Here is a 13,419-nt window from a genome sequence, read left to right as displayed (position 1 = left end):
CTGTCCTGGTGGCCTCTGTCCCCAGGCACACTGTTCGTCACTGTGTTGGTCCATCTGATTGAGGATCTTCCTCCCTCTCACTGACCCTCGTCCTCTCCCAGCCCGAGGACTGGCCCCTTCTGACAACATGCCCAATGCGTGTGAGGGCGGATTTCTCCACCCTCGCTTCTAGAAAGTACCCCCCGTACACTCCTCCAAGTCAGATATGCTTCTTGTTGTTGCTGTTGGCTGCTGTTGGGATTTGGGGCTGTGAGACAGCACATGGATGGCAAGTCACGAAGGGGAAACGTCCCCATTGGCAACATCACAATGGCAAACACACAATTCCCGTAAGGTCAGACATGGTGCTGCTTCCACACCAACCACCGGGTAACAGGCTGTGCAGAACTGCTCCCAAGTGCGGCGCCCAGTCTGCAAGCTGACAGGTCACAGTTCAAGCTGGCAACGGCACATGCTCTCAGGCCCTTGGACCTTGAGCCTCGCGGCATCGGACATTGTCACCAAGTGTCCTTAGTGGTGCCGGCTCTGCCGTTGGCCAGGCCTTGGGCACTGGCTCTCTGCTGCGGGAGCTGCACTCGGCACATCCCGCTGTGACTGGCGCAGGAGTCTCTGGTCCCGAAGGACAGGTGCTGTTTTCTCTGCTGCTCCTTTGCTGCTGTGAGTGACAGTCCCATTCTGATACTAGATCTGCCCTGTGTGAACTTGCTGGAAAGGAGCCCTTGACCAGTCCCGTGAGGATGAGTTCATACACGCCCTGCTTCGAGCTCCCAACCACTCACGCGGTCAAAGTCAGAACCAACGGTGAGGGCGGTAATTTTGAACTTGACACCACCGTCGTCCTTACTTCCTGTACGACTTCCACGTCCAGAGGGAGCAGTGAGAAAGACTATGCCTTGGGTCAGATGCTCCTCAGTCTTCACGCTTACCTCCTTGCTCTTTAGAGAGGTCCTTGACAGTACGTCTTCCCACTGCATGACTTCTTTTGATTTCTTGACTGCTGCCGCCATGGGTGTTTACTTGGGACCCAAGTGAAACAAAATCCTCGACAACCTCAATCTTTTCTCCATCTATCATGATGTTCTTTATTGGTTTGTTGTTGTTGTTATGTGCCATCGAGTGGATTGCGACTCATAGCGACCCCATATATAACAGCCCTGAGGCCTGCTCTATCCTGTGCCAACCTTACTGTCTCTGACACACCTACCTCCATCACCCCAGTCACTGAATCAATCCATCTCATCCAGGATCTCCCTCTCTTTCACCGTCCCTCCATCCTTCCAAGCGTGACGTCCCTCTCCAAGGACTGGTCCCTCCTTTCAACATGCCCATAGTATTTCAGACAGAGCTTCAGAATCCCTGACTCCAAGGAGCATTCTGGCTTCACCCTCTCTCCAGGATGAACTTGTTTGTTCACCTAGCAGTCCACGGTACAGTCAACACTCTTCAGCATCACAACTTGAAGGCATCCTTAGTGATGGGAATTTTTTGTTTTCTTGATGTGGAGATGTCATTCATGTTGAAGGTGGCAGGTTTTGATGTCTCCAGCAAGTGATTCAAGTCCTCTTCACGTTCTGCAGGCAAAGTTGTGTCATCTGCATATCACAGGTCGTTGATGAGTCTTCCTCCAGTCCTGATGTCACATTCTTCCTCAAGTAGTCCGAATACGAGCTCAGCATACACACTGCATGTTGTCGTTGTTGTTAGTTACCCTTGAGTATGGCACGTAGAGACGCTCAGAGTTCAGCTCTGAGCCGTGTCTTTTGTACATTCACTGCATCGGTCCATCTGGTCGCGGGGCTTCCTCTCTTTCTCAGCCGCCCACCTTTCCAGGCGCCATGTCCATCTCCAGTGAACAGCTTTTCTAGCAACATGCCCAAAGAATGTGAGATGACACTGTCACTTTTGCCTCCAAGGAGGACTCTGGCTGCACCCTCTCCAAGACATAATTGTCTGTTCTTTAGTCCATGCACGGGAAGTTCAGCACTCTTCTGCAACACCACATTGATGCTCAGAACATCAATTTTTCTTCTGTTATCCTTAGTCATTGTCCAGCTCTTGGGCTGCCAAACAAACAGGTCTGTCCTGGAGAGGGTGAAACTAAGTTGCTCCTTGGAGGCAAGGATTTTCCATCTAATACTTTGGCCATGAGGCAAGAAGGGACCAGTCCTTAGAGAAGGACATCATGCTTGGAAGGGTGGAGGGACAGAGCAGGAGAGGAAGACCCCGGATGAGATGGGTTGACACCGTAAGTGAGGTAATGGGGGTCAGTGTGTTGGAGGCTCAGGACAGGGAAGAGTTCATAGGGTCATTATGAGTCACAGGTGACTTGATAGCACATAACAACAACAACAACATACAGATTGGATAGGTATGGAGAGAGGATACAACCCTCACCCACACCTTTCTTAATCTTAAACCATGTAGTGGTGAGATACATAGGAATCAGATTGACTACATTTGTGGAAGAAATCGTTGGAGAAGCTCAATATCGGCAGTCAAAACTAGGCCAGGGGTGGACTATGGGTCAGATTATCAATTACTCATATGCAAGTTTAAATTGAGGTCAAAGAAAATGAAAATAAGTCCACAAGAACCAAGATTTAAGCTTGAATCCTTTCCATCTGAATTTCAAGATCATCTTTTTTAATTTTTTTAAAAATTTAGTATTATTATTCATTTTAATGAAAATTTATAGATTTTTTCATTCATTCAGTGTCATGATCATCTTAAGAATAGGTTTGAGGCATTGAACACCAGTGACTGAAGATCATATGAGTTGTGAGATGATACCATCTATAAAGAAAGCAAAAGATCATTACAAAACAGGAGAAAGAAAAAATTGAAATGGATGTCAGAAGAGACTAAAGATTGCACTGGAGCATTGAGAAGCCAAAACAAAAGGAAAACACATCAAAGTAAAAGAGCTGAAGAGACGGTTTTAAAGGGTAGCGAGGGAGGACAAAGCCAAGTACTAAAATGGAATGTGCAGAGAGCTGGAATTGGAGAATAAAAAGGAAAGAACTTGCTCTGCATTTCTCAAGCTGAAAGAACTGAAAAACAAATTAAAGCTTCATATCACAATGTTGAAAGATGCTATGGACAATGTATTGAATGACCCAGAAAGCATCAAAAGAAGATGGAGGGAATACACAGAGTCACTGTACCAGAATGAATTGATAGACACTGAAAAATCTGACTAAGTACCATATGAATAGGGGCCAATGGTAATGAATGAGGAAGTAGAAGCTGCATTGAAGGCACTGGCAAAAAGTAAGGCCCCAAGAATCGATGGGATACCAATTGACTTGTTTCAATTAACAGATGCAGCCTTGGGTGCACTCACCAGTCTATGTCAGGAAATATGGAAGACGGCTATCTGGCCAACGGAGGTCTATATTTGTTCCTATCCTCAAGAAGGGTGATCCAACTGAATAGTAATTATCAAACAATATCACTGATATCACATGCTAGCAAAATACTGCAGAAGATCATTAGAAAACAGCTGCAACAGTTCAGAGATAGGGAACTGCCAGATGCTCAAATGGGATTTAGAAGAGGCCGTGGCACCAGGGATATCACTGCTGATGTCAGATGGATCCTGGCTGAAAGTAAGGAAAACCAGAAGAATGTGTATTTGTACTTTATTGGCTATGCAAAGGCATTTGACTGTGTGAATCATGACAAGCTGTGGCTGACATTTGAAGAATGGGAATCTCAGAGCCCTTGAAGTCAGCGTTGAATTTTGGCTCTTAGGGATTTGCTTTCATTTTCTTCAGCTTCGCTTTGAACACTCAGGAGTAACCATGGCCTGTTGGGTCACACAGTTGACCCTGCCTTGTTCCAGCTGCTGCTTCTGCAGCCCCTCTTTCCTAGATGCGGCCAGTCTGGTCTTCTGTCATCCGCTGGGTGAGGTCCATTTGTACAGTTGCCATTTATGTTCAGTTTTTCTTCCTGTGGAGATTCTAGTCTAAAGCGGCAGGACTGGTTGTCCACCTCTGATAAGAGGCCCTTAAACCCCCCCGAGTCCCTCAGGATGCTTCTCTGCCATGCTGTGTCCTTGCTGTGTTGGTGACAGTCTAGGCTGCGTGTGTCCCTTGTGAAGGCTGCTCCCCACGTGGTGAGGGTCCCCACGTAACTTCCTACACTGAAAGGACGTACAGTTAAGTGTTCAGGTCTTGACCACTGGTGACCAACTGCTGGCCATGGGACTCAAGGCAAGGAGGGAGTCCCCGTGCTGTGGGGTGACTTCATTCTAGTTTCTTTAATAAACATTTTATATTTTAATTGTAATTTTAGTGATAGTTTATAGAAAAGTTAGTTTTTCATTCACTCATTGCACATTTTACTTCCTCCCTCAGTGGTTTGTTTTTTTAAATATTTGCTCATTTTGCAGTTACTTCTGTCCCTGCCTCCCCCTCAGTCCTCTTGGCTATTCAGCTTTTATTCTGGACTGTTATCATACAGATAATTCCTAATCATAGGTTCCTTTTAAACAGTCCTTTCATCTGTTCCAACACAGTGTTCATGATCTATCCCCTCTTTTCCTTGTTTCCTCCCAACCCCCATGTCAGCCCTGTTTTATAACAGTGGTGTTATGCAGTATTTGTCCTTTTGTGACAGAAATATTTCACTCAGCATAATGTCCTCCAGGGTCACCCATGTTGTGTAATATTTTATGAGGTCATTGTTTTTTCAGTGCTGCATAGTATTCCACTGTGTGAATATACCAATTTTTCTACCCATTCATTTGTTGATAGGCACTGGAGTTGCTTCCATCTCTTTGCTATTGTGAATAACGCAGCAATAAACATGGGTGTGCATACATCTGTTAGGGTGGCAGTTCTGGTTTCTTTAGGGTATATTCCTAGTAGGGGAATTGCTGGGTCAAATAATATTTCTAACTTTTTGAGAAAGCACCATACTGCCTTCCAGAGTGGTTGCACCATTTTACACTTCCACCAGCAGTGAATTAAAGGTTCTAATCTCTCTATAAATGGTCAGTATTTGCTGTTTGCTGCTCTGTTGAACTTTGCTCTTGTTGCTGGGGTGAGATGATATTAGTTGTTTTGATTTGCTTCTATCTTAGAGCTAGGGATTGTGAACAGTTCATCACCTGTTTGTTCCCTATCTGAAGGTCTTCTTTGGTGAAGTGTCTGTTCATATCCTGTGCCTATTTTGCAATTGGGTTTACTTTTTCTTGTTGTGGTGCTGTAGAGTTCTATACATTTTAGATATGAGTCCCTTATGAAATATGTCATTGCCAAATATTTTCCCCCAGTCTGTGGCTTTCCTTTTTACCCTGTTGAATGTGGCGTGACTTTTAAGGACACTTCACTCATCCATCCGTAGGATCCCCCATCTGCTGCAGAATGAAGATAACTGTGTGGGGTGCAGTGTGAGGGGACACAGGGTGGGGGCAAATTCGGGAGTGCTCTGAAGCTGCCCCTGAGGGTTGGGTGGGGACAGAGTGAGCTCAGGTCCCGGGGATGCCAGGGAGCGAAGAGGAGGCAGTGGGCTCTGAATCTGGACTTTAGGGCCAGGTGGGCGTTCTCAAGTGGAGATTAGAGCAGGGTTTCTGCCCTCAGGGGACACTTGGCTGTGCTGAGGCCACTCTTGTCCTGGGGGTGTCACAGGCACGAGTGAGGGGAGGCCTGGGTTGCCACACAACACCCTGCAGGGCCCGGAATGGTGGGCCCCAGAAGGGTCAGCATGTCGAGCACCCTCGCGGGCCATGGCTTGGGGGATGTGTCCAGAAGGGCGAGCTGGCTGACCGCATGTCTCCCGCAGCTGCACCGCCCGCCGCCCGGCTTCCGTGTGGGCACCGTGCGGGAGAGCAGCGCCGAGGCCTACATCAAGAAGAGCTTCCCCGAGATGCACGCGCACATGCGCCGCCACGGGGCCCCCACCACCCCCGAGGGGGTCGCCATGCTCACGTGAGGGGGCGACCGCCGTGGGGGGGGGGGAAACTGACGAGCGGGTGGGTGGAGCCATCACCAGGGGCGGGACCAAGCGGGAGGCGGGACCTGGCTCGAGGGGTGGGACCAAGGGGGAGGCAGGGCCTAGCCCGAGGGGGCGGGGCCTAGTAGAGGATGAGAGACCGAGAGGGAGGCGGGGCCTGGATGGAGGGGGCGGGACTAAGCAGGTGTGGAACCAACCGGGAGGCGGAACCTGGCTAGAGGGGGTGGGGTTGATCTGGAGGCGTGGACTGGCTAGAGAGTGCCGGTCCAAACTGAGGCGGGGCCTGGCTGGAGAGGCAAGGAGGGGTGAGGCTGATCTGGGGCGGGGCCATCATCAAGGGCAGGACACAGTTGAAGTCAGGGCTGGAGGATCTAACCCGCCCTCAACCCCTTCCTCTGCAGGAGTGACCCCCCCACACTTAATGCCTTCATCATGGACAAGTCCCTCCTGGACTATGAGGTCTCTATTGACGCCGATTGCAAACTTCTCACCGTGGGCAAGCCGTTCGCCATCGAGGGTGAGGGGGCGGTGGTCCAGGACTTGCAGGGACGTTGGGGTGAAGGGGCCTTCCGGGCCAGCACGTCACTGCCTGGTCGGGAGCCAGTTCTCTGGGTGATGTCCACGTGGCGCCACCCAGGCTGTCCTCCCCAGGCTACGGCATCGGGCTGCCCCGGAACTCACCACTCACCTCCAACCTGTCCGAGTTCATCAGCCGCTACAAGTCCTCAGGCTTCATTGACCTGCTGCACGACAAGTGGTACCGGATGGTGCCTTGCGGAAAACGGGTGTTCGCCGTCACAGAGGTAGGGCAGTCGGGACCCCGCGGCCTTGTGGACAGCGGGTGTTGGCCGTCACGGAGGCAGGGCGGTCCGGGACCCGCACCTGCAGGGCCACCCCTGCTCATCTTGTCTGTAGCACCAGCATCCCTTCCCGTAAACCTGTCCGTGGTGATCGCCTGCATGCCTAGCCTAGGGACTGTGACACAGTGTCCTTCTGTCCACAGACGCTCCAGATGGGCATCTACCACTTCTCAGGGCTCTTCGTGCTGCTGTGTCTCGGCCTGGGCAGCGCCCTGCTCAGCCTGCTGGGCGAGCATGTCTTCTACCACCTGGTGCTGCCGCGCATCCGCAGGGGCAACAAGCGGCAGTACTGGCTGCACACGAGCCAGGTGGGGCCTGGGGCGCGGGGCACACCAGCCAGGTGGGGCCTGGGCACACCAGGGGGCCACCCTCCCAAACCGCAGCCTGACCTGGTCTGTCCACTCCTAGAAAATCCACCGTGCCCTCAACACTGAGCCACCGGAGGGGCAGAGGGCAGACGAGGAGCGGCAGGATCCCAGGTAAGGGGGTGGCCCGAGAAGCCGCAGACTGGAACCCCGCCCCGCAGCTGTGCGCAGCGCCAACCAACCTCCGTGGGTGCGCTGCCCTTCCAGACAGTCCGAGCCACCGCTGCGGCCCCTGACCCCTTCCCTGAGCACAGAGGGGCGAGGACCCCATCCGGGGACGGCTGGGGGTTGGGTCTAATGGGGCGAGAGCTCCAGTCCCAACCTTGTCCGCAGCGGCCCCGCAGAACCCCAACAGCAGAGGGCAGCGGTGCCCATGAGCGGCCGGGATGGCTGGAGTCGTGTCCGTCGCGCAGTGCGGACGGAGCAGCGGCGCGTGCGTTTCCTGCTGGAGCCTGCGGCCTCGGAAGCAGAGGGGGCGCACGAGGACCCCGCCGGGCCACCCGAGGGCCCCGTGTGGCTCTGCTCCAACGGCGGTGCGCCCCTGCTAACGCCCGCCGGCACCCCGGGGCCCGGCGACATGGCAGCGCTGGAGCAGCACATCGAGCGCGTCCGCGAGCGGCTGAGGCAGGCGCTGTTGCGGCGTGGGGAGCTGCTGGCCCAGCTCGGGGACGGTGCCCACGGGGGGCTGTGTTCCCCCGAGACACCCCCGTGACAGCCTGGCCTGCGGGGACCCTTCCCGTGGACAGATGCGAACGCACACTTCCCTTGGACAGATGTGGGGACCCTGCCCGTGGACAGCAGCAGCACACCCTGTCCGTGGATAAACGTGGCGCACGCGCAAACGCAGCCTGTCAACAGATGGTTTATTCTATATACAAACACAATTTTGTACACCGCAATTAAATAAGAGTGGAATGAGCACTCTCCGCGTCCCTCTGAGTGACTCCCTGGCCGACGGCCCTGTGCCCAGGCGCTGGCCCACTCTCCGGCCCAGAGCGCACGGGGAGGGCATGGAGAAGGCACTGTGCTGGGCACCGGCACCAGCTGGGGGGGCAGAGCTGTACCAGGTGCCACCCCTGATCCGCCCAGAGCCCCACCCCACCAGCACCGCTCTTTCTATTGGGGCAGCTCACTCCAGACCTTTGGCCAGCCCGACAGAACGTCCTGCGGAGCCCACATCTTCCTGCCCCAGGTTTGGGGGCCGCCTCCCTTGTCGCTTTAAGGCGGGGCCCCTGGGCCCACCCAAAGAAGACCCAGCAGAGCCCACCCGTGGCTGAGTAGAGGGCAGAAGGCTCCAGTGCCCAGAGAGGGCAAGGTGGTCCACAGGTCTCCCCTCCCCTGTGGTCACAGCAGGGCCATGCCGAGCTGGACGAGGACGTCGGGGACAAGGAAAGCTCAGGAGCCGGCCTCAGAGGGCAAGTCCTCAGGAGTCACGGAGGCAGGGCTGGGGCCACTCTCCTGGGCTGTGGGGGAACCCCCATCTACTGCCAGGGCTTCCAGGTGTGGGACACTGTCCAGGGGGGTGCCCTCCTGGGGAACAGGGGCCGTCGGGGGCACCCGCTGCTCCAGGAGTGAGGCGCTCAGGCCCGACAGGAAGGACGCGTCCGTGATGATGGCCGCTGTCTCTGCCATCCAGCCCAGGTCACTCCCAGCTGCGGCTGCCACCGAGGCGGCTGCGGCCACCAGGGAGCTGGGTGCCACGGCCCCTGGCGCCCCACCGGCAGCAGGCGAGCCAGGGCCCAGGGCGGGCGGCGTGGTGGTGGGGTGTCCGGGGGCGGCAGCATTGTTGTTGAGGCTGTCCTGCAGTGCCGCTGGGGAGCCCGGCCTGGCCGGGCCCGGCTGGCTGCGAGTGCAGCAGCAGCTCCTGGATGTGCATCTGCTGCAGGATGGCAGGCAGCTCAAGGTGGTGGAAGAAGTACACCATGGAGTGCTGGAGGAGATGGGCACTGGTCAGCACAGCCTGCAGGGCGGGGCTGCCCACACTGATGCCCCCCAGCCTGGCCTCTGCCCCCTCCCAGCCCAGCCTCCCCACCACAGCCAGGCCTCCCCGCCCCTAGCCCGGCCCCCACCTGGCCCATGCAGCGCTCACCTGGATGAAAAGCCAGGACGTGACCAGCGCCAGGCTGCTGTACTGCCCGTTGAAGCGGTAGTGGTAGGCGTAGAAGGCGAAGTGGTACAGATAGAAGAACCTGAGGGGGCAGGCGGCGGTGAGGATACAGGCGTCCGCTCCCCAACCCCCTGCACGGCGCCTGGCAGTCAGCTCACCTGAGCCAGTGCCGCTTGCTTGTGCTGGTGTGGCAGCAGATGGCGTCGTACTGGTCAGCCAGCCACACGATGAGGATGATGTAGAAGGCGGTGGTGGTGTCATTGAAGAACTCGGACATTATGGCCTCCATGCCTGCAGGGAGGGGCGTGTGTGGCAGTGGGCGCCGGGCGGTGAGGGCGCCGGGCGGTGAGGGCCTTGTGCCTGTGTGGAGGGACACTGCCGGGGTGGGTGGTCCTCACCTACAAGGGCCAGGATGACGGTCAGGAGGGGCGCTGCGGGGAAAGCGATGGCCATGTTCATCTCCAGCATCTGCAGCAGGTCCACTGCGGACACAGGGTGGGCGGTGAGGGTGTGGCAGGCGGAGGACACCCCCCCACACCGGGCCACCAGGCCACGTGCTCACCAATGAAGACAAAGATCTGGTGGTGGGAGTAGCGCAGCAGCATAGACACGCTCAGGGTCTGCAAGGGACACGTCGGACTCAGGAGAGTGGGGGGCACACACCCACAAATACCCCCTGGCTCCCAGCCCCTGCCCACCCCAGCACTCACAAAGATGACCATGATGACAAAGGCAGCCAGGTAGGACGTGCGCGCCATCCACATGCTGACAAAGCGGTAATGCTCGCCTGACACCACGTTCCGCAGGAAGCCTGGTGGGGGGCAGTGTGTCCCCACACAGTGCCACGTCCTGAGCTCCCCCGTCCCCCGCCTCTCAGCAGGACTGGGACAGTGGGGGGGTCCCCAGCACCTCCCCATCCCCCGCCTCTGAGCAGGACTGCGGCAGTGGGGGGGGGTGTCCCAGCACCTCCACGTCCCCCGCCCCTAGCAAGCTGTACCCTTGTTCTCTTCGTTCTCGGCCAGGCCCTTGACGCTGGACATGAGGATATCATCGTAACCCAGAAACTCGTCCAGCAGGAGGCGGCTGAAGCGGTCCCCAAAACACTGGTCCCGGGTGGGGTCTGGGAGCACAGGGGTGTCAAGTGTGTGTCTCCCACACCCAGCCCACCCTCTGCCCAGTGCCACACTCACCCAGCGTGACCACCATGACTGGGATGTTGAGGCGTTGCCTGGTAGCCTGAGAGAGACGCAGGAAGCCGTACTCCAGCGAATATTCCACGATGTACTCGTCCTGGGGCCAGGCTAGGGGAAGGTGGTGCTGAGAACCCGGCCGGTGGGCCTACCACATACCCACACCTCCGGGGAAGCAGGCCACGCTCCTGCCCTTCTGAGGCCTCACCCATGGGCAGGCCGCTCAGGAGACTAGGTGCAGATATACACCTACATGGGGTCCGCCGAACCCCCATACAAGGACCATGAAGCTCATGCCCACAAAGGGACTACAGAGGGTCCACAGAGGTCCCATACACGAGGACCAAGGAACCTACACCCAGAGGGACAACAGAACCCACAACCACATAGGGACCACAAGGTCCACACCCACATGGAGACTGCGGGTCCCCAGAAAGGATCCTGTGCCTGTCATGCTGCCGAGCGACAGATGGGGAGATGGGCCTGGGTGCTGGCCTCATCAGGGCACCCAACAGGGGCACAGAGGGACCTACCTTTGGTGGGCATCTCCGGAAAGGGGAACTCCTGGCTGTCATTGAGGGCATCTGTGGTGCCCAGTGGCTTGAACACTTTAGGCTCGATGTCCAGCTCAAACTGTGGGCACCAGAGAACCCTTGTTGGTGTCCAGGGAGTAGCCTGGCTGGGTGGTCACTGCAGTCCTGGTACCCCCAATCTTGACAAAGGACACCCAGGGGCCCCACCACCTGGGTGTCCCCACCACCCCAGCTGTTCCAGTCCTGACTCCACGTGGCCATAGGCCCCACCCAACAGCTAGGGTCTGGACACCTCTGCCCACCGCTGAACTGACCCAATGCCTCCATGTCCACCTCATAGGTGGCAGTGCTCATGCCTGGAGACCCTATGGGATCAGGGCCCCAACTGAGCCAGCAGAACTTGCATGCCCTTGGCATCTGCAAAGGCCACTGCTCCACCTCACGGACAGGAGCGTCTGGCCAGGACCTCCAAAGGGCCATCTCCTAGGCCACTTCTGCCCTCCACCCCACGTCAGCCCTTCCAGGGACACAGCCCTGTGGGCCAGGCTGGGGGCAGTGGGTGGCGGCACACCTGGACGGAGCTGTTCCCGAACATGTCCATGGTCAGTTCCTCCTCCTCTTCCTCCAGCTCCAGGCCGCCCCCAGGCTCCACCGCCAGGCCGGGGACGCCACTGCGAGCACCACCATCACAGAACTGCAGGAAGACGGGCGCACGGCTCGAGTTGTGCTGGACCTCCACTCGCAGGACGCCTTCGCGGGGCCAGCGTTCACGCACGTGCTCCAGGCAGTTGATGGGCGAGCGGGAGAAGGCCACGTGGATATAAGCCAGGACAGCGAGCACCAGCAGGGCCTGCGGGAGACAGGGTCAGTGGGGCGGCCAGGGACCACACGGCATGCGGGCTGACTGACCTGTTCATCACTACCCATGGGTGGGAGAGTCCACGGAGCCCGGTATCCCACGTGGATCAACAGGGACAGGCTGTAGGGGGCGTCCTGCCACCCAGAGCTGACCAGACTAGGTTCAGTCCCTAACTGAAAGACCCCAGCTGGGCACACCAACCCCAACTTCTCCTATCCTGCAAGCCTCAGGCCAGCTGACCTCACAACTGCCTGACTTGCTCTGGTTAAGAAAGTAGTCCCCCAGCTGCCAGGCCCCCCTGCAGGCCAGGGCCCCCAACCCCACTGCCTAGACATGCCAATTGGCCAGGCTCCTAGGTCCACCATCCAGCTAGGGCCGTAACAGGACCCTCTCAAGTTGGCCCCGTGACAACTGCCTGGTGGCCCTGCCTTGTGAGGCAAGGTTCTGTCTGTGAAATGGGACAGTCTCAGTGATGCTGTCCCCAAAGCCACAGGTGATGTGTGCACTCTCTACCGTGTCCAGGGCCTAGTGCAGGGAGGTGCAGACTTGACGACATCATCCCCTCCAGGAAGCTGTGCCCTTGGCCCACTGCAGGGCCCCTCAAACTGGCGGCCACCAGCAGTGGGTGCAGGCCGAGCCTCTGGGTTCTCCTGAGACCCTCAGCCACAGTTCTGTGTCTCCCACACTTCATGGGTGACTGCTTCCTTAAATGGGCCCAAAGATTCAGAGAGCCCAAACCCACAGCTAGCAGCTTCCCACTGTCTCTGCTGGGGACTTTAAGTTCCCCATGTCTGCAAGCCCAAGGCCACCGGTCAGCCCTCACACTGCTGATCATCCCTCACCTGCTGGCCACCACCCCCAGGCACTGGTCAGTCCCCCACCTACTGGTCACCACCCCCAGGCACCAGCCAGCCCTCACCAGCAGGTCACCACCCCCAGGCACTGGTCAGTCCCCCACCTACTGGTCACCACCCCCAGGCACCAGCCAGCCCTCACCAGCAGGTCACCACCCCCAGGCACTGGTCAGTCCCCCACCTACTGGTCACCACCCCCCAGGCACCGGCCAGCCCTCACCAGCAGGTCACCACCCCCAGGCACTGGTCAGTCCCCAGCCACCACTATTCCCCTTTCTGCAGAGAACAAGGAGGCGCCGCTGGACGGTGACACTAACACGCCAGCCATCAAGAGGAAATGACAGTGAGCCTTCTGCTTCCTTTGGGGAGTAAGGACCCCCTGCTCAAGCAGCACCTCACAACCTCAATCGAGGGGCTCAGGCCAGCTTCAGGCCTGAAGGGACACAGTCCCGCTCTGGGAGTGGGTCTCCGCAAAGCCCCCGGACTGGACGGAAGCCCCTGGCCAGGTGGGGCTGTCTGAGGACCTGTCTTTTCTGGGAACCTCTGGCCCGTCGGGGAGGACAGGTTCTCCCGGATTGACAGGGCCCTTGCCTCCCTGGCAGCGCAGAGCCCAGGTGGACCGGGGCGTGTCGGGGCCAGGAGGGGGCACGCATGGGTTGAAGGACAGGTGCACGCGCGGGGTTAGGGGGCGGG

The 13,419-nt window shown here is 57.4% G+C and overlaps 2 protein-coding genes across 2 annotated transcripts in view; one reads left to right on the top strand and one right to left on the bottom strand.

Moving 5' to 3' along the window:
- GRIN3B (glutamate receptor, ionotropic, N-methyl-D-aspartate 3B) overlaps positions 1-7,895 on the top strand; it is a 19,070-nt gene extending 11,175 nt beyond the window's left edge. The window contains exons 5-10 of the mRNA XM_006898011.1: positions 5,788-5,933; positions 6,360-6,475; positions 6,610-6,761; positions 6,962-7,126; positions 7,227-7,297; positions 7,517-7,895. Of these exons, the coding sequence (XP_006898073.1) occupies positions 5,788-5,933; positions 6,360-6,475; positions 6,610-6,761; positions 6,962-7,126; positions 7,227-7,297; positions 7,517-7,895 (1,029 nt within the window). The remainder of the gene's footprint in view (positions 1-5,787; positions 5,934-6,359; positions 6,476-6,609; positions 6,762-6,961; positions 7,127-7,226; positions 7,298-7,516) is intronic.
- Positions 7,896-9,444: 1,549 nt separating this feature from the next.
- TMEM259 (transmembrane protein 259) overlaps positions 9,445-13,419 on the bottom strand; it is a 5,046-nt gene continuing 1,071 nt past the window's right edge. Inside the window, exons 2-9 of the mRNA XM_006897945.1 lie at positions 11,585-11,863; positions 11,014-11,113; positions 10,481-10,591; positions 10,288-10,410; positions 10,001-10,101; positions 9,853-9,910; positions 9,689-9,772; positions 9,445-9,581 (exon numbers count right to left, since the gene is read on the bottom strand). Of these exons, the coding sequence (XP_006898007.1) occupies positions 9,445-9,581; positions 9,689-9,772; positions 9,853-9,910; positions 10,001-10,101; positions 10,288-10,410; positions 10,481-10,591; positions 11,014-11,113; positions 11,585-11,863 (993 nt within the window). The remainder of the gene's footprint in view (positions 9,582-9,688; positions 9,773-9,852; positions 9,911-10,000; positions 10,102-10,287; positions 10,411-10,480; positions 10,592-11,013; positions 11,114-11,584; positions 11,864-13,419) is intronic.

Source organism: Elephantulus edwardii, unplaced genomic scaffold, assembly GCF_000299155.1.
Source record: "Elephantulus edwardii isolate Elephantulus edwardi_28Jun2011 unplaced genomic scaffold, EleEdw1.0 scaffold00217, whole genome shotgun sequence".
NCBI lineage: Eukaryota > Metazoa > Chordata > Mammalia > Macroscelidea > Macroscelididae > Elephantulus > Elephantulus edwardii.
This window is presented reverse-complemented; position numbering and strand designations above follow the sequence as displayed.